Here is a 25,817-nt window from a genome sequence, read left to right as displayed (position 1 = left end):
ATTCAAAGTAAAAACCTATAATATATTGCTATAGAGAACTTGATCAGATTTTTTACCCTCACTTAGAAATAAGATGCTTTGTACAATAAATTTTGTTTTTAAATTTAATATTATGATGCAATATGATTTTCAGAATTGCTTAACGAGAAATGAAATATGCCTGCAACATCATTCAATTACCATTCCACATAGTCTCTGTTCATGTAGCACTCCTCTGTAGTTCTTGTTGGTCGGTATCTCACTTTCATGACTTTTGGATCGGCCAGTTTAGTATGTACTACATGTATCAAATAGTATACATATTGTGTACACTAACTGGCTTGTGATTTCTGTAAGCATATCATCATATAGTATTTTAATTTTCTTGCTCATATATTTTTGCGTATAGAGTTTACAATAAAATACTTATTATTAAAACACAGTGTTCCTCTTAGTATCCCTACAGAAGGACAGAATGTTATTTGTACTACATTATCATCACAATGATACAAAAGGAATGTTATTAATCCTAAAATAAAAACGAAATAGTTGTTTAATATTGTACTCTTAAACTATTCATTACAGCCTACTCTAAACATATTTTAACATTAAGATATGTAGCAAATATTTCATTACTAGACATGTACAGTGTAGTGAGTATTGGTGCCGCCGATCGAAAGTATAAAAATGCGATACATACTTACACTATCTGTATATCATATCGACAAAGTTGGTTATCTTGAAGTATTAAAAAAATGCCCAAAGACCATGAATATAACATAAATATTGTACTAATTTGAGTTAAAGTATATTTTTACTTTTCTCTCACGTTTAATGTTAGGTATGTTAGAAGAATTAAATCTAGCTTATGGTCTAATCTAGCCAAAAAAGTATATTTCTCTTATCATTTCAACAAACTAGTAATTCTTGTCTGAGCTATTATATTTTAATGCTTATTTACTAACACTGAACAATATTAAATACTGCTTATTTAATATTGTGAGAATGTGTACATCAATTAAATTGATACATTAACTTCAGAAATGATAAATAAGCTGTCCAAAACAATATAAAAACTCTGGAAATTACACATAGTATGTTTCAAATAAAATTAGTCATTACGTTTTAAAATGTGACAAATAGAATGGCAGAATGTTATCAACACTAACAATATTGTCTGGAATAACAAAATTACATTACAAATTGTGACTATGTACTTCAATTGATAAAATTTCCAAATAATATCCTTGTATAATGAAAACATTAAAAGTGATTAAAAAGTAACTGGAGCATTGAATAAAATTATAAATACTTGTACTCAAATTCAGATCACAATCGTTAGAACATACAGAAAATAAAGGCTAACAACTATCAATGAGAAGATAATGCGTTATTTGTTGAAGAATTAGTAATAAATGTTGCAATATAATAAAATCAAAATCTTGCAAACCACACACACCCATTTATCAAAATAATAAGCATATCCATGAAATATGTTTTTAATTACTATATTATGTACAATAACATACATAAATAATATCATATAGATAAATCTATATATAAATTTTCATCTTTAGATAAATCTACTTTGTAAAGTTATTTTTTCTATTATGCTGGATTCAAGACATGAAAATTTTCAGTATAAAATATATACTCATCCAAGAACCTTACACGCTTCTTGAACTCATATACATAATGAACGAAAGCATTTATTCTTATTAATAATTTCCTTAAAGAGCTAACTGTAAGTAAAATGTTTATATTATTACCTTACTATTACATGTTAAATTAATAAATTGAAAAAAAGATATAGTTAAGGCCTTACAACATATTACTAGTTAAAATAGATAATAAAATATAATATGAAACATGCTGTAATCCAATCTTATTTTGTGATGCAGTATATATTATACCCCATGTGTACAAATTATGTATTAGTAGGAAAGACAGATAAAGAAAGATTATTTTATTTATACGTGTAAATATGTATGTTATAGCAAAAGAATATTCCTTTAAAAAAAGAAAAAACTTGTTATCGAATTAAATATAGTTCCATCTCCAACAATGAAATGCATAGTTATGAGTAGCTATTCATTTACACAAAAATTCAAGCGGGTGTCGATATTAGAAACGTTTTTCTACGTATTAAGACATATTGAAATGTACATATAAAAATAGTAGGTAACCCGTTTGATGTTACTTTTGTATTTGTGATTTTTTACCTTGTAAAACAAATTAAGTACATTTAATTTAGTATATATAAATATATCGGCATACTAACAGTTATTATCGAGAAAGGCAATTCCAGAGTTCAACTTTGATTGTAGGAAAGGACTGAAGTATCTTCGAAATGAAATCTAAAGGAATGAAAATGGAGTGTGAAAGGGTTATGCTATGAAATTAAAGAAATTGGTTTAGGAAACATGTTTAAACGTATTGCTCTTTCTTTTGAATTCCAAAAAGTAAATATGAAATAATAAAATCTATGTATAAATAGTTACATGTTACAGTTTTGACTATCATTTTGGTTTGTTAAAGATAACTTTGCGTTTGTTTGTTTTACACCCCATCTGTTGTTTATAAAATATTAATCTCTTAAACAAAAATTTCAAATATATCAATGTCATTTTGAAGTAAGTATGCAGGCACATTCCACGAAATCTTTTGAACAAAATTAAAATAAAACATACACAAAACTATGTACAAAATAAAATAAAAACTACTACTTTGTTTTTAAAATAGTAAGATGCATATATTTCATAATCAACTGATAGTCCTATTCTGTATAACATACTTGAATTATTTTAAGTACAGTAAGTAAGTTCTTCTCTTATTTGATACGAGTCAGGAAATGTTTCTATCATTCTATTTTATGACTCTTAAAAATTTATAAGCTTCATACAAAATTATATTGAGCGCAGAACAGGACTATAAGTATAAAATATTGTACCATTGGTAGTAGTAGAAGCCCATATTAAAAATGCACTTTAAATTTATTATTGCGACCGCAATCATAGTTACTATTATCATTAATATTATTATTACTGTTATTTCTATTCTTACTAACATTTTCAAGTATATATATATGCAAATTAGAGACTGACAGTAAACTTGCAGTTGCATATACGAACGTAAAAAAGTTCACTTTTTAATTGAAAGTACACAGGTATTTCGGTTATAACAAACTTTTGTAGCACATAAATTTGTAACATTAACTGTAAAACATATTTTAGTAGTACAAGTAGTTAATAGACAAGGCATGACGACGTAACTATTATTTAACTACTTTGCGATTCTTATTTGCAGTGAATTTTTATCAGTGAGAAAACTATCTTCAATATTTCGTTATAAGATTTGTAGGACATTTACAAAAATTAAACTTCACAGAGAATATACATAAAAAAATACGTCTGATCAGAACTTGTAAAGTAAATGATTTAGACTACTGGCAAAATATGATTTTCCTTTTTTATACACTCCGTAGTTCGTTATTAGTAAAAATAGCGGAGATAACTTTATATACGGGATTTATTATTTATTTTAATATATATTACTTTAAAACGATATTAGATTGTTAACTTCAGTTAATTTCAGGACTTCTTAAACCAGGAACAGTAATATATACTTTGGTATACATATGATAGACTTTTATGTTCCGAGGATGGCCTTGACATATAGTTTCCATGTAACACAAACAGGAAATTTTGGATGGGTACAAAGTCAATCACCAAAACCAATAACATTCTACTTTGGTACCACATTTTTCTCAAACGTATATGATACTTACATGTTCTGAACATAATAAGGGGTGCTGATCATTAAACTGTATGTGATTCGGTAATTTATTGAAAACTTTAAGCCGATAGTATTAATGATACACTATTTTCATTTAATTATAATGTTTCAAACTTGGTGACATTTATTAATTAAATCACTTTATCTCAAATTCTCTGACAATTGAAATACAAACAATTTAATGTAAAATACAGTTCTCTCTTAAGAAACTAAAATCAAGGCCTCCCTGCTACATTCCTACTGCTTGATTTGAAAAATGATTTAAATAAAATATTGATACACTGTTTTCTCGACACAACTTTTATATATATATACACAGTATTGGTATTCCTAAAACTAGGTGATCAGTTTTTCTACTCTTCTCGCATATGAAAAAATTTGATACCTTCCGAAATATGTATAGAAGAAACAGTTATGAAACTGTTTTTGAAACGTATAACAAAGGAAGAGCATGAAAAACTGATCGACGAAGTAAATATTCTGAGCGCAAGTTCTCTAGAGCTACAAAAATATATAATTATATATAGTAATATTATGCATTCTTTTTTTATCAACATAGCAAGAGGATATGATATAAATATTCTACTAAGTGTTAATTTTAATGAAAATCTAGATCTGTGAAATAACTTTGGCTTATAAAAAGAGTAATATTATTTGGTGAGTAAATTATTATACAAAAATATTAAAAAATGTTTGTTTTTTTTCTTTAAAGATTTTATAAAAATTATGAAAAATATAAACCTTAAGTAATTTAAGTGTTTTAAACTTAACATACTTGAACTCCTTTCAATATGTAATTCGTGTTATTGAATCAACATAATTTCAAGCAGTTTCTCACATTATCTAGTTTTCCATAGAATATAAGTATATCTGCATTTCTTCTCAGTAGAATACCTCTAAATCCTCTGCTTATAATAACTGTAATATAAACACTTTTCACTCCTTGGATGAAGAATTTATAAAGTCCAACAATAGGTTGTAATAATTATGAAAATCACCAATACCAATATTAATTGGAACCAGCTGCAGGATGTACTCATGAATTCACTTTGCACTTTTCAATATATTATGCAATGAAGTACACTGAGAAATGTCTCTCAATATTTCAGTGTTATAAACTATCAATAGTTTTCCACATATTTGTTTCATAATACTCTTTTAAGACAAAAAGAGGAAATAGAAAACGAAGAATTCTATTGTCTAGATATATTTCTAATTTTTTGTATATTACTTGTACTGTAAATTAAACGTCTTAATTGATAACACAAACGAACAATTTTTAATAATAATTATTAAGTATTATGAAAGTGATCATTGCAAAATTTTTAAGCTTTTCCACTGTATCTTGATTTCATCAAGTATCCCTGCATTTAAAGATATTTTCCCTGAATATTATAAATTTCGTTTTGTAATAAATAATCACAAAAGAAATATTCATATTTTATATTGTTATCAAACATACGAAATAACTTAAGAATCTTTACCATGTACATGTTTCTCTGACTGGGTAAATGTATAATATTTTACGATCTTTAGATGTATTTTTAAACTCTAATTTATTTTTGCCAACAATAACGTACTGCAAGAATTTACTATCTGCACATGTTCACCGGCAGATTTCTTTCAGATAAGACTTAATTCATAATATACCAGTGTACTTTTCTTACAATTTTAAAACGAATTTCTTTATATCAGAAGGGATCATTAAAATAAAGATATTTCTGATAGCATCTGCATCGTTATATGATTATGGAACATGTCTAATGATTATAGTTGTACACTTGATGCAGTATAGAAAAAGATCAAGGGTTAGTTATATCAAAGGGAAATCGTATCCATGACTTACACTATGCGCTTGGCTGGGACATACTTCTCGAAACACTTGTTCAATGAAAGGTTGCCTGAAAAGGAGCAAAAATACATACATTATTATTAAACAAATATAAATTTAAAATACTTAAAGTTATATTAAACAATGTGCTCAGTTATATTAGCTTTTGAGAAGACAAATTTTAGAGGGGAAATTTTATTCCTGGAAATAAGCCAAACATGATAATAAACTTCAATGCCTTTAATCTTAATGATACCAACCTTAATATAACTTTAGTAACTAAAAGAAAAATATACTTATGTTAAGCTTAAATTACAATTGAACAATATTTATGAATATACTCACTTTGCTGAAAGACCACCACCAGGAGGCAGATTAGGAAATTCTTGGTCCACAAGAAGTTGTAACAGTTTCAGAAAATCAAATTCATTTTTATCCTCTTGGGCAGCAACTATTTCTAAAAATATAATAAAAGAAATTATCACTTTTAAGTCAATTAAGGACACTCATCATTTAAAATAATTATACATAAATATATATAATAAAATTATTCATACAACTTTTCTATTGTCATCAAGTGCATTGTGCATCTACTATCATATTTGTGCTGGTGGATAAAATATTCTACTAAATGTGGCTTACAAATTATGATCTGTATCTTTGAACAGAGCAATTAGATTTAATAATACACGTTGCTATCGCTGATTTTTAAAAATATTACAAAATACTAATTTTTTTTTTGCTTATAAGAAATTATTATACAATAAAAAAACAAATAACAAAATGACTACAAATACATGCATCTACTTAGGACTGGAATAGTTAGTGCTTGAATACATTTCTTATGGAAAACCTGAAAATGAAATCCGGTCTTAAGTAGATACATCTTTGCTTGTGATTTCATAATTATATTTGTAATTTCTTTTGAAACTAATCCACCTCTGGAATTGTACTATACTATTTATGGAATGTATACATTTAGAAAACAATTGCTTTGTTGAAATGTTCCTCCATAAGAAATGTGTTATTTAAAGAAAGAATACGAATGTAGTAGGTAAGATATTTGTATACCTTCATAAGGAAACGTTCACCTACCTGTGACACCACTTATGTGTTCAAAAAGAGGAACAAACAACATTTTAACAGAAATTTTACTTACAAGAATCTTTTTAAAAATGTCAACTCCAAGGGTGGAATGCATTTTTAAGTAAGAATAATTCTAGGCGTTAAAACCGTTTAATTAAGAAAAAAATAATTAATACAATTTGATAACAAGGAAAACTAATATTAAATATAAATAACGATTAACGTATTTATAAGTTTCTATCGTTCTAATATCTTAAATTAGAGATACAGACACTATTAATCTAATATGATAATCTATACTGATAATATATTTTTGGTATAATACTCAAGAAATATACATAATAAGTGCTTTTATAATACTTTAATAAACTTTCAAATCATATTGAATACTTATCAGTTTTACAAGTACTTCAAATACACTGAACATTCCACTAAATTATACTATACACCTTTTTACAATATACTTTTCAAGAATGTTTCATTTGTACTTTTGTATATAGTACTATTATTTGAAACTGATTAAAATACAATAAAATATACTTGGTACAAGTCAATAGTTGGATACTAAGAAAATTAGAGTATTTATCACATGGAAAGTATCTGTGAATTATGATATTTTGTATAATGAGTAAACAATACACAGTGTATAAGTGATAAGAATGAGGAAAGATGAATACTGAATGTTTTACTCAAAGAAGACACTATAAAAATAAATTGCAATTCTGTGACTTGAGAATTGCATATATTCATTGAAAATATGGCAAGTTGTTTGACGAGAACTTTTGTATTGCACAAATACGATTAATCACAAGGTAAAATACCAAAAAACTGGAATTTACCTGTTGCTTAAGTGGCACAACACACAATTTTTATAATTACCTATATGCTTTGCACTTTTGTATAATACTTTATCCGATAAATGTACAACCGGTAATCACTCTTAATAAAAAATTAATACAACGCAATATTATAGTTAAACTTTTAAATATATACGTTATATAATAGGAAAATACATTCATTGAATAAGAATAAATTTTTATCGTTTCTTAATAGAAACACACATATATGTATATATATATATATATATGTATCTTCGAGGAGACGTATACAAGATACCAAAAGCGTATGGCATTTACTTATAACATAGTTTAAAATTTGACCAATATTTATATACTAAAATATAATATTTAATATATATTTAAATTGATCCATGTATAGTAGAGGCTAGTAAAATAATTTTCAAACAATAAATATTCGAATTATATGAAACATTCTACTACAGACAACATTAAAATATCAATAAGATAAATTTCAATACTACATATTCAATCATATATGAGTGTTTCTCTATTTAACTAATAAGTTAAAAGCTACATTTGCTTTAGATTTGTACAATTTGTACATGGAATAAAGTAGTAAAATAATCTTGAACACAAAATGAATGCAAATATTTGATCACTAATTTATGAGGAACACAGATCTACTTTTTTGTACTCGTGGTATGTCACTATAAAGATTGTAATTGATTGTACTAATAAATCATTACTGAATGATTTGTAATTCTTAATTTAGGAGTTGTCAGAATGTCAAGTTCGTGTATGATACTGTGATCTTGTGTTAATGCAACAGCAGAAAGAATATAATTGTTGTGAATATGGAAATGTTAATGAACCTTTAATTCTCCTTTCAATGGCCGTTTCCAACTCGGCTTCCTTTTTCTGTGCTTCTGGGCTTGGCTTTGGAGCAGCAGGAAACGTTACCAAAACTATGCTCATGTTATCTCTGCTACCCTGAACACAAAAATCATTTGTAATAAATAAATCTGCAAAAAAAGTGCAATTCTTTTTTTCCTGTAACATATGGAATTTAAGAAGTCTGCCTATTGTTAGTGGTACAGAGCATATTAATAAAACATTGTATCTTACTGATGCATAATCAAACATTAGTATCTATATGTTCATAAATAATCAATGAGTATATAAAAGAGATGTAAACAAAATTGGTGACATAAAAGATAAAACCAGGATGTTATCTAAAGCTTATAATGTTGTAATGTACATATTATCAGTCATGCTGATAATAAGTGAAAGTTAAAGATTGTAATATAATGGTTGCATGGAAGTATCTACAGATGAAATACATAATTTTATCACTGTATTATAAGCTGAATAAGATATGCTTAATGTTAATGTTCCTCAGTTCTAGAGATGTAATCAATACATAATATTGTTTATGGGCAATAAAAATATTTAAACTAATACATCTTGGAAAATGATAATAAAATGCTTGTTATAAAGTATAAGTGTGAAGCTGTAGATATCATTACCTTGTAAAGACAGGTGTCTATAACTTGGTTTGTAACTGCTTCTAAGTCGTCTGTAAGCAGCAGCCTTGAATGTATAAAATCACATAGATCTTCGTTGTTCATTACATCCCAAATACCATCACATGCTAAAACTAGAAATTCATCGTGTTCATCGTCCCTATCTCGCACAAATATTTCTGGTTCTGGAGACACTAACTGTTCACAGGGACCTCGATCTTTCAAATTTTTGTACTCATAATCTCCCAATGCACGAGAAACAGCTAAGGCTCCGTTAACTCTCTGTATCATTACACTACCACCAGCATTTTGAATTCTTTCTTTCTCAGCGGGCAAAACTGGTTTATGGTCCCGTGTTGAGAAAACCGGACCACCTGCTCTACAGAGTACAGCTCGAGAATCGCCACAATTAGCAATATATATATTTCTGGGAGATATGAATGCACAAACAGCTGTGGAGCCAGATTTGTCTGTGCCGGAACTCATTTCTGGTAAATCTCTCATTTCATCGTCAAGTCTGAGAAAGCCGGAGTGAATCCCTTTGATAACATCCTCTGCTTTGAATTCTTCTGTTTGCATTATACATTCTAATAAGTGTTCTGCACTATGAGCAGATACCAGTGCACCGGCATGACCATCAAATACTGCGAAATAACTCCAGTCCGCGAGACCACCATTTAAACCAGTTATCGCTCTGTGAGCATCCTCCATCTCGGTTCTCCAACCTTGCATGCTGGCAACACCATAGCGCAGTCCATTACTCTCGCCATGCTCATTATATTTGTCTGTTTTCGGAGTATCCAAAAGTGCCCCCATAGTATTTATTAAGTCACAGAGCACTCTTACAGAGGCGAAACTTCGCCCTTTTTCAGGTCCCGATTTCCAGTGCGCATGCGTCTCGAAGTAGTATCACCATGAACGTGGCTCCAGAGAATCTTGCGATATCGATACCTGAATTAGGAACGAAATTCAAAAACCGATTAACATATGAGGATCATTTTAATGTTACATTTACTAGTTTTTACGCTTGATGTGTAGGATTTTAATGAACATAAAGTACGATGTAGGCAAATGAGAGAAGGATTTATACTATGATGTTGTCTGTATTACGTGTTTTACTCCCGGAAGTGACTCATAACACGGTATAATTCATTACATAAAATAAACTTCATGAAATTCTGTGTATACATATTTCTTAATTAGAATTTATCTTATTTGTAAGAGAATGTTTAACTATAACATCAACAGATAACAAATTAAATAAAATGAATTACGTATGTTACGATATTACGAATTGAATATCGCCGCGCTTTTTAATCTTCCAAAACGTTTTCGATTCTTCGTGTACTATTCTGCTTCCTTTTTTATCTACTGGCTGACAAAAAGTGATGGAAATATACTTTTGCAAAGAACCGGCAACACCGCCTCTAAGTAGTATCTCAAGGTCCCCAAATCCTGGGGTCTCAAACATCAAAAGATTCCGACAGAAGTTTTGCTTCTGTATAAATACTCTGTGATTAAGTGTCTGCTGAGTCAGCTCGATCAATTTGCTTCCTTGGATATAATTTGATCAGTATCTTTTAACTGATCAGTCGAATAACAATTTCTTAAGTTTTACCTAAAATTATAAGTACAGAAAAAGAATAGAAAAATTCTTTACTTTCTATACATAGCTGGAATGAAAAACAATGTAACATTACATCTATTTCTAGTGATCTTCAATGATATATACATACAAATCGAGATCGAGATAATATTCTCTTCAATGTATATATTAAAACATTACACATAATTTACTTCTCGATTGCCGTTGCGTAAAAAGATTTAACCGAAAAATCAGTTTATGATTCAATTAGAATTTAGGTTTAAGCGAAGCGAAAAAAACAATTCGAACATAACATCGCTCTAACGTCGAATGTAAAGTATAAGATAATCTGAAAATGCGAACATTTTGCATACAATCAATCGCGTTCGTTGTGAAATTATAATGGTAATTTTGTCGGTATCGCAAAACTAATGGGATACACAGAGGAAAAAATCAGCTGTATAAGATTCTAATGGGAAACTATTTGGCAGTGCTAAACTTTACGACTAGAATAGTTTATACCTCCGACTACGTGTTCGCGAAACTTACGTGGGGAGATCGTGACCAAATGTCATCGTTAGTTCGGGAAAGTATATATGTGTAGAGCGTGGTATCGCTAATCGACTTGTTTCATATCACTATCACCATGTTCCTTTGGTAGGCTCAACACACAGAACCAACGAAATTGACTTGTATGAATGGTGGATACACTAGTCGATTTTTTGCACATGCGCTGACTTATTAATAGCACTGCATATGGCGTCATTAATCGCCAATCAAAAGCCTCGGATTTCCGCTCAAGCCTGGGCAATCATATCTATATGATTCTGAAGTAAAATTAACTCGCGCGCGATACTGGAATTAATTTTCCCAAAGAATCATATAAATAAAAACATCAAGTTCTCGTTGATGATAAATACAGTAATAACGTCACTAATTACAGAATTTGTTAGAATCATTACACTCGGTACATTAGAAAGTTGGCATTTATGAAGTTACGCTTTCAAAATTGATTTAAACTATTTTACGTATAGAAAAAAAAACGTAAAAAAGTATGTCCCCTCCATCCCGTCCAGAACTTGTTATCACATGAAACACTTATCATTAAAACTTATTCTGAAATGAAACAAGAAATAAGAAATTTGATTACACATGGTAGTCATTTGAAGTCGTGTAAAATTTATTTACACTTTATATATTTTAAATATAATGCTATTCCTTTTATACAGCTTGTCCAGTAAAACATGTGACACTATTTATAGATAATGAATAGACGTGTATGCAAATTACTTTATTCATTTTCGGTTTTTGGACGTCACATATCAATTACAATTACATTTAATAAAACATCCAAAGATATTTTTTAAATGTATTCAATAAGAAATTATATTTTTTTATTGTGTCTTCATTTGATGTGAATTTCGTATAATGTAAATTTTTAGTTTAACCGTGTTTGCAAATTATCAGCCTTCTATAAACGATTACATTTTGATTATTATTTAATTACGTAATCACAATCTGCACGATATTTATCAACTCAGATTTACTCAAGGTTCTTATGTATTTATGCAAAGTATTTTAATTATCTTTTCAATGAAATGTTCATTGGAACTTTGCATGTACGTGTTTTGTTAATAAAAATGGCAGATCATAATCGCAATTTAAGTTTCTATTTCGTATCGTGAAATCGATATAATTAAAGAATAGAATAAGAAATACTTTATTGTTTTGATAATATATTATAATAATTTAAAATAAATTTTGTGTACGATCAACGCTCTCAATATAAGTCCTTAAAGTTATATTCTAAGCTTTAAAACTAGAAAACTATACTTGGATCAGCAATAACAAGTAATATATTCTTCTGAATACGGCTTAGGCAGTTAATATTTTCATATGTATATAGAAAAATAGAGAGAATACTTGTAGTAAACATGAATAAATAACATTCATAATAAAATGAAATAAATTTCAAGTTCTTATTTGTACTTAAATATAAAGGAATACAGATATGAATGTAAAGCATGTGTGTTTTAGAAAAGCTGTTTAATCTATCACCATCAAATTTAAAAAAATTAATTTCTTACTGAAATAGTGAATTGTATATTTCTATAATAAATAAAATTAAATAAACTCATGAAAAAAGGACCTTCCATGGAAATGTGTCTTATATACATAAGAAATAATTGTGCAACTATTTTGCATTTGTTATAAAACCAAGATCCCTAGGAATCATATATTCTCTGATTATTTCATCTGTGATTTTACTTCTAGCTGCTTGGTGTGTAGCCACTAAAGGCTGTAAAACATCAATTAGTTGTTTCTTAAGTTCTCCAGTTAGAATTTCTCCACTAGTATAACCCTGAAAATAGTTCATTATGCAATTGTATGTACCATTGTTTAATTACAGAAAACTGCAATTTTAATACAGTTTAAACTTACTTTTCTAAGTTGTTCTAATTTTTCATCATCCTCTAGGAAGAATCTTAACCATTGATATGATATATCAACTTCACAATTGCCACCTAATTGTCTGTGCTCTTCAACTGTAGCCTGTCCTCCTGAGAATGCATGTTTATTAACTTTGTTCTTTATTTGTTTGGCTGTGTCTGTCAAGAATATTGCACTATTATCACTACTGGCAGACATTTTAGTTTTTGAGCCTTGTAAAGCTGGGAAGAATACAGAATGTAGCAAAGCTGGTTTTGGATAGCCAATCTTTGGTGCCACATCCCGTGTCATTCGAAAATAAGGATCCTGATCAATAGCACATGGAATCAGACATTGAACTTTTGCATTATTGAAAATGAAGGGAAAAGTGCTAGAAATTGCTGGAGCAGCTTGAGTAGGTGGAAATGAAATTTTTGCAATGGGATCACTATCTCCAAATCCAAATATGCCTTTGACTTGGTTGAATGTAACACCCCTTTGTATTCTAATCATATTTTGGTAGAATGCTGGATTGTTTCCAATGTGCTCTAAATTGGAAAAGATGAAGGTTTTGTCAGGCTTAAACCCAAGAGCAATGATGTCTTTTGCATTGGAATAGGCTAGTTTAATTGCATCCTCTATTTTTAAGTTTTTCCATATTGCTTTTTCATCATCAGTTAATTGTATGACTAATGGAACATTAAATGCATCTTGCAACCATTTGCAAAACATAAATGGTATAAGATGTCCTAAGTGCATAGAATCCGAACTAGGACCTCTCCCAGTGTACAGATAAAAAGGTTTCCCCTGCTCATATAGATTTAGAATAGTATGCATATCTCTATGAGAAAAGAATATTCCTCTTCTAAGGAAATGGTGTGGTTCTTTGCCAGTAATCTTCTTGAACCTGGCCAACAATTCTTCATCGATTTTTGAGCTTCCGAATCTTTCTACAGAGACAGAAAGAAATTACATTACAGTGATAATATTTATTGTAGTAAAATATGATCTTTATGAAACTCACTGATTAACTTGTCATAGTCAATTCCGCTTTCGTTTTTAGATTCAACATCCCAGGGTGTGACAATATCCTCATCATCTACAGTTCCGTTTAACGTTAACCTGTCAATATCTGCTTTTCCTGCTGTCATTTTTCGTCCTTTTTAATTTTTCTCCGGTTTATAAATGTGATTAGGCAAGAAGTTCCACGAGAAATGTATGTCATATGCTACGTAAGTTCATACGTGATAAGGTTAACTAGTAAGGTTATGTTGTTCTGTAATCCCGATCCCGGCACGATTGCATCCTGCGCACGCATTTGCAATTTCTGTATGGGGAATTTTACTTAAATAACATCTTTTTAACGACATTTCATCGTAAAAAAGAACATTTTCCCGCTAATGCTTATTGTTAATCTTACTCTTATGCGATAATGGTAAGAGCGTTAGAATTTCCATGAGGCTATTTAATAACCTGTCAAATTATGTATTATCAATATAATTAGTAATCTATGAAATAGTAGTGTCATCTTGTGGTAATCAATGTATGTAAATAGACAGAGATTACTCATCGGGCGTCATCGGGTGTGTTTCATCACCGACGAGGTACAATAGGAGCTCGTTTATTGCAGTCTATTTTATTGGAATAGGAATGCCCTTCGCTCCACTGATGCCAGAATCGTGGGTAAACCGCGCGAGCGCTTACCCTCTCCATGCCTCCCGTGGGTATTTTACACAAGCATATTCTAGCCTGTCCGTGAGCTCTGCCCCCACTACGTCCTACTCGGCGACACACCAACACAAGCGTTTTCTACCTCTGTCCGTGTGCGCTCTGCTTCGGGTGTTCTCGGCAAAAGCCTACGTCACGCGTTTACGATGCGACGGCCGAGTGGCCCAAGCCAGGTCAAAATCCCGTATCCCAAGCAATCTAAACGCCGAGAGTCGAGAGCAGCATGAATTCTCTAACGCCCTCATGACGAGGGACCCCGTCCATAACCCCGTTCGAATCCCGATGCTACGCTTTTACTTTTTATTCTTAATTATTGTGTAATTTTAGTTTGTAATTTGCCAGTAAAATAAAAGGTTCAAAAATATTAATTTAAGAAGCATTTTACAAAAATGGGAGATGTATTTATTACTCTTTAATATTTAAATTTTATATTACACAAATACATATTCTCTTATATATACTATAGGCAAATTATTCTTACAATTAGATGTTACCTTCATTCTAACTATTGCAGTACATACATATGAAAACATTGGAAGAAAAATCCATCACATTAATATGTTACGTACAGTAAAATGAAAGCTTGGAAGATATTAATTTGAGAAGTATTTGTATAGCTAGTCCACGGATATGCGATGTCGAATGATTCGTTGCTTTCCTGCATCTGAGGACAAATAAACACAGAATTGAAATCTGAATGGGAGCAATAGAAGATAAAATATTAAGGTTGCTATAAACTTATCTTTTTTTTTAATTTGTCCATACACATCCATGCACGCGTTTCCGACAACCAGCTGCATCTGGTCCACGGATATGCGATGTCGAATGATTCGTTCCTGCATCTGAGGACAAATAAACACAGAATTGAAATCTGAATGGGAGCAATAGAAGATAAAATATTAAGGTTGCTATAAACTTATCTTTTTTTTGGATCTGTCCATACACATCCATGCACGCATTTCCGACAACCAGCTGCATCTGGTCCACGGATATGCGATGTCGAATGATTCGTTGCTTGTCTATATCGGAAATGAAATAAACACATGAATTTGATAATAATCATAATTGTAATGGTATATAATAAATAATAAATATTATTGAAAACTTATCTTTTTTGTCGTGATGAAATTTAATCCGTTGCTGACAATGTACAGTATTACGCGGCGGAAATACACATGGAGCAAATACACGCTAATTAAGTGTATTAAGTATATTATAGTAATAAGTGTAATAATTAGTAATAAGTATATTATAGTAATAAGTGTAATAATTAGTAATAAGTATATTATAGTAATAAGTGTAATAATTAGTAATAAGTATATTATAGTAATAAGTGTAATAATTAGTAATAAGTATATTATAGTAATAAGTATATTAGTATATGAAAATTGGCCGGACAAAACGTTGGAAAGCTAATTGTGTACGTACGCGTGCAAGGTCAACTGTTTCAAGTTTTCCGAGCGTGACGAACTCTTAGCATATAAATTGTTCCCTGACATCAAATCTAAATGTCTGTCGTCGACGGACATGGTGCGGCTAGTCCCTTGTCTAGCTTTAAGTGCTGATCTTATCACGCAAATGGAATTTAGGAGGTCAATTCCTATTTTATTCCGTTTTTTAGACTTGATGTCAGGGAGCATGGAAAATATGCGTTCCGATTCCGCATTAGAATGGGGTAAACATCTTACAATGCTAAGAAGCGATGTAAGATGTGGGAAAAGGTGGTAACCTTCGGGGTTTTTCAAACTACAGATACTGGTCCACATATTATCGAATGATAATTTGGACCAATTCTGCTTCTCTACACTCGAAGTGCCATGATATAAAAAATCCCACTCTTTTTCGATATCATCGGCATTAAATAACCCTAACCGTCGAGCAACAGACCTGACATGTTGGAAGGTTAAATGTCTGTTGTTGCATTGCACCGCGTAAATCGGTTTGAACACCGTTAATTGTTTTAGGAAAATATCGTCATGAGGAAGACGATTCCTTATTTCTGTAGAAACTACAACGTAAAATTGCAAACAATTTTCGCGAAAAGAATTGACTTGAACTTCCGACATTCCGTTCTTCAATGCCTCTTCCAAATAATCCGAACATTCACTACCAAGATCCACTTGATTTAGTGGAAGTTGGTTGGATTTAGAGCTAAAATTAACTTCGCGAATCAAATCCATATGCTTCAAAAGCAGAGGTTTTAAAAACCTACGTAAAAAAAATTGAAGCAGCCTTGTCGAAGAAGGCTGCAATTCTTGTATCATTGTACTTCTACTTTGGAAAGAGGCATTGTACGCATTTAAAACATTTAATGTATATTCTAAAAAATAAAAATAACCTTTCATGTCAGGTCTGTTTAGTAATGCCAAAAAATTGTCAGCAGCGTCTGACTTCTCAGAAAACGACTGCTCTTGAAAAAACCGAACTAAATCATCCCAGATATACAGAAATCGTTTGACACACTGGTGCATTGCAAGCCAGCGTGTATCTGATAACTTCAAAATTTTTAAAGGAGAGTTATCGAAACTCTCCTGAAAGTTCCGAAAAATTGCAGTCCGCTTTGGGCTGCTATGTATGAATGAAATTACACCGCGAAGTAACTCTACACACTCTTTAGGCATTACTGCACAGGCAGCACTCGCCGCCAATGCTGCCGAATGACAAACGCACGGCAACGTAATGAGATTAGGATCTCTTTGTAATAATTTGGTTTTAAACGACGAACGCTTGCCTGTCATAACAGACGCATTATCACAACTAAGAGCCGCGATATTTTTCATTGGAATCTGCTTTTTCATTAATTCTTTTTCGAAAGATTGGAAAAGTTTTTCCGCTGAACAATCCGCGGCATCCAGATGGATTAGTTGTAATAATTCTGTTCGGACGGACAAGCGACATGGTTCTACATATCTAACGGCCAATGTCAGCCACTTATCATTAGTCGAATCTGAGGTTTCATCCTCGTAAATAGAAAATTTGTTATGCCGTACGTTCTCGATCATTCGTTCGGTTTCGCGAACGCATAACACATTGTTGATGATATGTGTGCATTTTGTCCGGCCAACTTTCATGCCCTGCAAAACTTGAGGCTCTTTTCCTATATCTTGCATGAGAGCAAGAAAATGGGATGAGACTGTCAGGGGGACGTTATATTCGGCGAAGAAAGCCGAATATTTGATTTCCGCGATTCGTATTTTTTCACGAAGAGAAAACGACGAATCCGAATCCTCATCACATCCCCCGGTTTGAAATTGCACCGATACAGGCTCTTCCACGGTTAGAATTGAGCCGCTGTTATCGACATTATCAGTATGGAGCAAATGCGCATTACTAGAATGCGGAATTTGCTGCACATCCACATTACTAGAATGCGGAATTTGCTGCACATCCACATTACTAGAATGCGGAATTTGCTGCACATCCACATTACTAGAATGCGGAATTTGCTGCACATCCACATTACTAGAATGCGGAATTTGCTGCACATCCACATTATTAGTATAAGACATTTGCTCCATATTAGTAATGTGTAACCGCGAAGACGAATGCCTGCGTATTTCTGAAAGTCCACAATAGAAGATTTTATTGCAGGCCTTACAGATGCATTTCGATTCGTCTGAAGAAACTGGTTGCAACCAAACTTTTAAAGAGTCATCAGCATCATACCAATGATGATGAGTTTTTATTTTACTGACATATTATAAAATGAAATTATGCAATAATTAAAAATAAAAAGTAAAACCGTCGCATCGGGATTCGAACGGGGTTTCGGACGGGGTTTCGGACGGGGTCTTCATCATGAACGCGTGAGAGAAATCATGCAGCTCTCCGCGTTTAGGACGTAAATTTTAGGTTGCTTGGGATTTGGGATTTTTGACCTGGCTTGGGCCACTCGGCCGTCGCGTCGTAAACGCGTGACGTAGGCTTTTGCCGAGAACACCCGAAGCAGAGCGCACACGGACAGAGGTAGAAAACGCTTGTGTTGGTGTGTCGCCGAGTAGGACGTAGTGGGGGCAGAGCTCACGGACAGGCTAGAATATGCTTGTGTAAAATACCCACGGGAGGCATGGAGAGGGTAAGCGCTCGCGCGGTTTACCCACGATTCTGGCATCACTGCTTCGCTCGCGCTCGAACGTATTTCTCACAGACGTACCAACACCTGCGCGCACCCCGCTCTGTGCCCAGCAAGGAAGAACGTAATGCATACGGTGTCGCGTTTAATTCGCATATTTTTCATCACAGAAAGTGTGGTGATATAACCCAGTCAGCCAACCTGCAAAGCCAAATTTTGTCTAATGCCGGTTATAAAGTTATGACTACAAGTTTCATGCAAGATTTGGTATAAACAACTTGCGCGCACATTGACAGCAACATAGGCAGCAAATTGGCAGCAACATATGCACCACGTTGGCTTGCGCAGACCTGTTCCGTTTTTGCCCCCAATTTGACACAGGTTATGTTGCAAGACTTCCTGCCAATTTGTTTTACCATTTTGATAGCTGTCGTTGCTTGCAAAACTTAAGCCAAATGCGAAAACTGATAACTATGATTTTTTAGACAACTTTTGTCATTATTTGTTGGCAATTTACTCAAAACTTGTATGTACATCATAGACATAAGTATATGTATATAACTGCGTCACACGACTGAACGGCCGAGTGGTGGGTGGTGGGGAATGTGCTCGGGTAACTGGCATAGCTGTCCTGCACGGTTCCTGGATCTGGAATTCTGGCCCGCTACAGCCCCGACTAGTGCGGGAAACGAATGTCTACTGTATTTCAATTGCTCCTTGCTAATACAGTAGACATTCGTTTTCCGGACTAGTAGGGGCTTGTAGAGCATTCAAACGTGCGACGCAGTTACATGTAGGGTGGGCTGGATATACGCATTTTAGGTTTATGTTAATTATCTCCGTTATTTTTAGAGATATCAACAAAGTGTATTTACAGAAGTTTTTTTTTAGTCAGAAGAGGGTTATTACCACCGACTAGGTATAGGATAGACCTATCATCTTAGTGAAATACCGATAGTATATTTACTAACAGTATATTTTTATTCTATATCATTACATATAAGTGAGTAATACGTATCAAAAACGTAATCGAAACACAGATTTTTATTACACCACAAACATCGCATAAAAGATATTTCGTTATATTGACATTTGTAATAATTATGGATGTTGCGGGGAAATCAATATTATTGACATTATGGAACATATAACGAAATATCAATGTAACGCTTAAAAAAGTTTTAAAGTTCCATTTATATCATTGTCCTGTGAAAATGTTCATACTTCCAGCAACATTTATATTCCAATTAAAGAATTTACAGAATAAGGAAAAGGAATCTAAAATAATTTTCAGTAGTTCCATACATCTTTATCTCGAATACTTTTCTAAAACATTCAAAGTACTAGACATTTTTACACTTTGAATCTCATATCGATTTCTAAAATAATCCTAGTTCGATATAATATAGAACGTGGTTTTATGAGATAGATTCGAAGTTCGCAGCCATTAGCTCGATATTGTCATCAGTTTACAGTACTTTACCGATGATAATACCGATTGCCCAGGCCTCACCACGAGGAGGTTGCTGCGAGTGGAGGCCCAAGGCAGGTAGATGGAATCACAAGTTCTACATCTACCCACCTTTCACAATAAACCTTATAAATAACTTAAATCTTAACTATGTAATACTATCGGTACTAAAATCCCTCGGCGGATGACTTCTTTCTTGAGCCTAAACCTATAAAAAACTAAGTTCCCTCGTCGGTTGTCTTCGTTCTTCAGCTTAGAACTAATATTATCTTAATATTCTAATTAATACGAATTAATGCTATTAATACAAAATAACTTAAACTAAACGCAACGTAGTCGCTAATACTCAAACGAAAGAGATAGACGGAATGGAAAAAGTTCCATCGATCATTTCGTTTACGCACCTAATATTCTATATACCAAGCAGTTATTAAGTCTACGATGAACTACGCGTTAAACTACAGTATGAACAAGTATCGCGATGAAAGTGTTGTCGCCAGAACCTGGTTTAAGAAAATAGGAAAGACGGGCGACACCTCGCTAACCCGGATCCATCTTTTACTGTCATGGAGCTTTGGGCTGGTCACCTGCGTACCAGACCCGAACCAAAAGAGTACACAAGCATGGTAGTGCAAGCGAGATTCTCTGTTTAAGGAGCAGCCTCCCGACTACTCCGTACCCTTGCACGCACGAGTCTTTCTCCAAATCCTACTTACCAGGCAAAGACTAAACACGTCCGATATCTGGCTTCTCAATAGAAACCAGAGGGATCGGCAAACAGTCTTAGTGTACAGACCCACTGCCCGTACCATAGGTACAGACCCACTGCCTGTACCCCAAGTCTCTGTAGAGAATCAACGAGCAAAATGAATTAATAATAACTTGGTATGCACAATGGATGGTCACAATTTAAGTCTATTAATAGATAGACTAAAATTAATAATAAACGATGTGATGATGAATATGAATATAACAGTAATGGTAGACGCTTTGAGGATGTAGACATTGATCGATATCTTCTTTCGATGGAATAACTGATTGGAAACATATTTTTCATTATACAATACCTATAAAATACGTAATATGCACAGTAAAGAACACAGTATAGAAATCACAGTAAATAAATCATAGTAAATGAATCACAGTACATAAGAAGATAAATATCGAAGCCAATGGTTCTCGAACATCTGTAACATACAAGGGATTAGTAACAAGAGAAGAGACACAACAATATGCACAGTAAATAGATTAATAATATACACAGTAAATAAATCACAGTATAGAAATCAGAGTAAATAAATCAGAGTAAATGAATCACAGTATAGAAATCAGAGTAAATAAATCAGACTAAATGAATCACAGTACACAAGAAAATAAATATCGAAGCCAATGATTCTCAAACATCTGTAACATACAAGGGATTAGTAACAAGAGAGGGGACACAACAATATGCACAGTAAATAAATTAATACTATGCACAGTAAATAAATTGATGGTTGTCGAATGCCTGCAACAAACAATGGGTTAGTAACAAGAGAAAGGACGAGTATGAGACGCGCGCCCACCCTCCGCGACGGCTCACGAGAAAGTGAGGAAGCTAACGCCGTTATGTATTGGGCGTACGCAGGTTTGTTCGTGTTGAATTGTTTTTGCCGGCTTGAACGACCTTCCTTGATGGACCCACACACCGGATGGTACAGCCAGGTACGGCCATGGTACACGGCGTACACGGCTAGGTCAATAAACTGTGTGACGCAACGTTACTAGTGCGTTGGACCGACGGAGAGCACCGATACCGCGGCACGCTCTACCGCTCTCGTTCATTTATGATGTTCCTATTCCCCAAATAAATATCATTTTTAACTAATTTGTTTAAGCGACATGTTCCTTTTAAAGATTTAGCTCTCCAGTATAAATCCCTAAGACCGTTATTTATTATTTTTCATATCGTTAAATACGATTTTTCTCACAGGATACCGATTTCTATTACAGTATCACAAAATAATTGCAAATATGAAACTTCTTTACCTCTTCTTGAACATTCTAATTTCATAGCCCTAAATTGGGTACCTGAAAGTATTTCATTGAATTTGTGTGAAGGATTTTACTACTTCCTAAGACTCCGTGTGATATTTGATAGCCTAAAAAACAGTGTGCCAATACAGGGTTTCGATTTATTTACGAAACTAATCTGACCAGTTGCTGCATTCTTTGACACTAATTTTCAAGAAAATAACAGTTCTGTATTTCACTTAATTTGAGAGACACATAGCTAAGTATTAACATACGTTCATTATTTAATTACTCACAATAAATACAATTTTTGTAAGTAAATAACGTGTAAGTAAATTCATATGTAAAAATTTACCAATTGCCAGAAAGTAATTGTTCGTGTGTATTAAGATTCTTACAATAGGCAGTAAAACTATTTCTACTCCCATATAAATTATAAGTATGTAAATGTTAATAAAAGCGTTGTATATATTCTCCCACATGTACTTAAGTACTAAGACTTTATAAGTATGTGCACAGATAAATTTCATGAAAATTGATTTATTCTATAATTTAAAAAAACGTACCCAGTTCCTCAAACTTACTTTCCACAGTCATAGATGTGCCATCTACTGTTTGCATCATTTCATCTAAAAAATAAGTAACATTTAAGGGAAAAATACGTTTGCATGTAAGTTATATAAAAATGAAACATAGTACTTATCCTGAGCCTTTAAAATGAAGTCGTCCTTTACTGTGGAAAAAATACATACCTGTGTCCATCCATTTTCCTAGCAGTCCTGGCAAAGTCAATGTGGGGATACTGTTATACTTCAGGTTTGTTCTGTTATGAATATTAGTATGCAGTGAATCCTATGTGAAATGTAATTCACAGACACGGTAATCATTTCGTCTGGATGGATGGACGTCGATTAAATCGAGCCTGCATATGGTCAAACACCATTTTATTCGTCTCTGAAACACAGTTAATTTTTACAATACAAAAAATTTTTCAAAATCCTTCGATATGTTCGTATATCATTAAAGGCTACAATATATCCAAGTTTCAACAAAATCCGAAATATTACCCAAAAAGTGTTAGACTTCACGTAGAATGACCCTTCGTTATTATTGGGAGAAAATTTGTAATATGAATAATATTACAAAAACTGGTTTTAAGTATAATCTTACCTCTTTCTCCTTTGGTAAAACATAGATTTTAACTTTACTCTTCGCACTCCCGCAATCAGGTACATAGCAACGCATCATTTCCGCAAATTTTTAGTCCTCTTGTAACCAACCACTTGCAACAGAAAACAAAATTTAAATGGCCAACGGGCCAACCAGGGCCAACGGTTTAAACTCCCTTTACCGCCAAAACGTGTTTTATCCGCCGACTACATAACACTACATAGAAGTCATGTGTCGAAAAATGCGACTTTAGCACCATTGGTGATAAGGGCCGGTAGCTTATGACTGACCATACTATTCTAATGGCAGTTAACAGGCCGTGCTTAAGGTCAACGGCCATTGGTTATTGACCACGAAAATAGGGCCCAATGAACCATTCAAACCGCGGTTAATACATGTACCAATTTATTATACTTATGATACTTTGTTCGATAGATGTAATTAGTTTATCATCAATTAGTATATATATAACTGTCACTCAATAAACGGAACTAACAAAACTTTTAACAGGTTTTAGAAATTTTGCACAATGAACTTAACATCAAGAGAAGAAATTAATATCAGACGACTTTTAGCAAGGTGTGAACTGATGGCCAAAGATGATCCTCATAAAGATTGGAAACTGGAAAAGGTTTAAAAATTAGTAAAATATATACTTGTTTTATTATAAATGTCATTTAAAATCAAAACAATTTATTTTAAATAAAGATATTAATTTTTTCAGTATATCTTTGCTCTTGATGATATGATAAAGCAATTGCAAGCATTGCCAAGGTATTATTTCAGTGTAGATATTTTTATTTTGTAATATTAAAATAAATGGAACATATATAATAATCGAAAACGTAATACATAGCTATTACAAATTTTGTTATAATTTTGCAGTAAACCTTCTAAGGATATCATGATGGGTTATATTAAACGAATAGATTTTTTAAAAGGACTAATAAATACAACAAAACTGACAAATCCTGTGGATAGAGTAGCAGCAGTACAGATGTTATCAAAAAGTTCTACAACGTTCAGTGATTCGTTGGGACCAAATATAACAACACAAATACATCAAAAAATTGCAGCAAAATATATTCGAGAATTAAGAACAGAATTGTTTCAGACTGAGAAAGGTATATAAAGTTTATTTTATTCAAGACACAAATGTAAACATAATACTATCATATGTTTTTAGAATCCTTGGAGAACAATGTAAGACAAAGACTATCTACTACAAGTATACAAGATGATGATTTAGATGCGCTTCTAAAGTATAATAGGAATATTCAAGAGAAAATTGCAGAGAATATGCTTTCAATGACTAGTAGTATGAAAGAACATGCTTTGGCAGCAAATGCTATTATAAAGAAAGATATTGGTTTACTTGACAAATCGGACAAATTAACAGATGTGAATGCAACCAAATTAACAAAAGAATCACTGAAACTACGGGAACATACTAAGTCACATTGGAGATGTTGGATGTGGGTGATGATAGCATTTGTTTTAGTTGTCTTTTTTAGTAAGTATCACACTGTAATGAAGAAATACATTAATCTTATTTTTATTAACTGCATTAAGACAGATCATTGCTATATTTACATATAATATTTAAACATTTTTTTTTAATTTTACACTGTTCTGTGACATACAAGACAAATATTTTTGTTTTATTTTACAGATATGGTATTATTTATGAGAGTTGCAAGAAAGAGGGTGTAAATGACAAATGTGCACGTGTACATATGATTTAAAATTATAAGATAATGTCAGATAATGGCCATGCATAACTGTGAATGTAACTTTACACTTCACATGAGATCATTATTATGAAAGAGGAGATATACTAAGAGGCAACACTTCGAGCAGTGCCTTTGAAGTCCTTACTTGACCTTGGCATTTAAATTGGCTGTGGTGTAAAGCAGGCTATTTGAATTAGCTAAATGCAATATCTTTCTTTTACTTCTATTTATGATAATTTTGAAAACTTATGTAGAAAATAAACGTTTTATATATTACTAGTATTATATTCTTAGATTTGTTTATTAATTTTTCAGATATAAAATGGTTAATAAGTGGTTAAATATAGAAATATACATTACAAATATGTGAAAAAATACATAGATTACAAATATACACAATAAATGTATACATTATGAATAAATTAAAACAATATTACAAGTTCATTACAAAAATATGCACTATAAATAAATTATAAAAATATATTACGTACAAATTGCAAACATATCTATCAAATAAATCATAAGAGTAATGTAATTATAGTAAATAATGACGTTAACAAGTATGAAAACATTTAAATCTAACAACTTTGTTTGATTTTAC

The 25,817-nt window shown here is 32.1% G+C and overlaps 3 protein-coding genes across 5 annotated transcripts; 1 reads left to right on the top strand and 2 right to left on the bottom strand.

Annotated features, from left to right (window-relative positions):
* Nucleotides 1–8: 8 nt before the first annotated feature.
* LOC107189270 (protein phosphatase 1B) lies at nucleotides 9–11,347 on the bottom strand. 3 transcript variants are annotated; one of them, XM_015577764.1, is made up of 7 exons: nucleotides 11,149–11,347; nucleotides 10,415–10,632; nucleotides 9,018–9,965; nucleotides 8,364–8,481; nucleotides 5,951–6,062; nucleotides 5,621–5,675; nucleotides 9–329 (listed from the first exon to the last, which is right to left on the bottom strand). In XM_015577764.1, the coding sequence occupies exons 3-7, from the start codon at nucleotides 9,828–9,830 to the stop codon at nucleotides 312–314; spliced, it is 1,116 nt and encodes a 371-aa protein (XP_015433250.1). In that variant the 5' UTR covers nucleotides 9,831–9,965; nucleotides 10,415–10,632; nucleotides 11,149–11,347; the 3' UTR covers nucleotides 9–311. The 3 variants fall into 3 exon arrangements, with proteins under 3 accessions (XP_015433250.1, XP_015433249.1, XP_015433251.1); XM_015577763.1 differs by lacking the exon at nucleotides 10,415–10,632; XM_015577765.1 differs by lacking the exons at nucleotides 10,415–10,632; nucleotides 11,149–11,347 and adding an exon at nucleotides 10,289–10,404.
* Nucleotides 11,348–12,793: 1,446 nt separating this feature from the next.
* Nucleotides 12,794–14,496, bottom strand: LOC107189259 (tryptophan--tRNA ligase, cytoplasmic). Its single transcript, XM_015577749.1, has 3 exons — nucleotides 14,054–14,496; nucleotides 13,042–13,979; nucleotides 12,794–12,961 (listed from the first exon to the last, which is right to left on the bottom strand). Exons 1-3 carry the CDS (start codon nucleotides 14,178–14,180, stop codon nucleotides 12,794–12,796), a joined length of 1,233 nt encoding a protein of 410 aa, XP_015433235.1. The 5' UTR covers nucleotides 14,181–14,496.
* A 9,503-nt stretch (nucleotides 14,497–23,999) lies between these two features.
* LOC107189276 (vesicle transport protein USE1) lies at nucleotides 24,000–25,307 on the top strand. Its single transcript, XM_015577771.1, has 5 exons — nucleotides 24,000–24,114; nucleotides 24,208–24,257; nucleotides 24,369–24,607; nucleotides 24,670–24,996; nucleotides 25,156–25,307. Exons 1-5 carry the CDS (start codon nucleotides 24,013–24,015, stop codon nucleotides 25,194–25,196), a joined length of 759 nt encoding a protein of 252 aa, XP_015433257.1. The 5' UTR covers nucleotides 24,000–24,012; the 3' UTR covers nucleotides 25,197–25,307.
* The last annotated feature ends 510 nt before the right edge of the window (nucleotides 25,308–25,817 follow it).

This window comes from Dufourea novaeangliae, unplaced genomic scaffold (assembly GCF_001272555.1).
Source record: "Dufourea novaeangliae isolate 0120121106 unplaced genomic scaffold, ASM127255v1 scaffold149, whole genome shotgun sequence".
In the NCBI taxonomy this organism is placed as follows: Eukaryota; Metazoa; Arthropoda; class Insecta; order Hymenoptera; family Halictidae; genus Dufourea; species Dufourea novaeangliae.
The sequence above is the reverse complement of the archived record's forward strand: the minus strand, read 5'-3'. Positions and strand labels throughout refer to the sequence as shown.

Coding starts and splice junctions, on each gene's coding strand:
- LOC107189270 (XM_015577764.1), bottom strand. CDS start 9,830: ATGGGGGCACTTTTGGATACTCCGAAAACAGACAAATATAATGAGCAT. Junction 8,482..9,017: donor TAGACACCTGTCTTTACAAG/GTAATGATATCT, acceptor TTTTGTGTTCAG/GGTAGCAGAGATAACATGAG. Junction 5,676..5,950: donor GGTGGTGGTCTTTCAGCAAA/GTGAGTATATTC, acceptor GCTCCTTTTCAG/GCAACCTTTCATTGAACAAG.
- LOC107189259 (XM_015577749.1), bottom strand. CDS start 14,180: ATGACAGCAGGAAAAGCAGATATTGACAGGTTAACGTTAAACGGAACT. Junction 13,980..14,053: donor TGACTATGACAAGTTAATCA/GTGAGTTTCATA, acceptor CTGTCTCTGTAG/AAAGATTCGGAAGCTCAAAA. Junction 12,962..13,041: donor AATTAGAACAACTTAGAAAA/GTAAGTTTAAAC, acceptor AACTATTTTCAG/GGTTATACTAGTGGAGAAAT.
- LOC107189276 (XM_015577771.1), top strand. CDS start 24,013: ATGAACTTAACATCAAGAGAAGAAATTAATATCAGACGACTTTTAGCA. Junction 24,608..24,669: donor ATTGTTTCAGACTGAGAAAG/GTATATAAAGTT, acceptor ATATGTTTTTAG/AATCCTTGGAGAACAATGTA. Junction 24,997..25,155: donor TGTTTTAGTTGTCTTTTTTA/GTAAGTATCACA, acceptor TTTATTTTACAG/ATATGGTATTATTTATGAGA.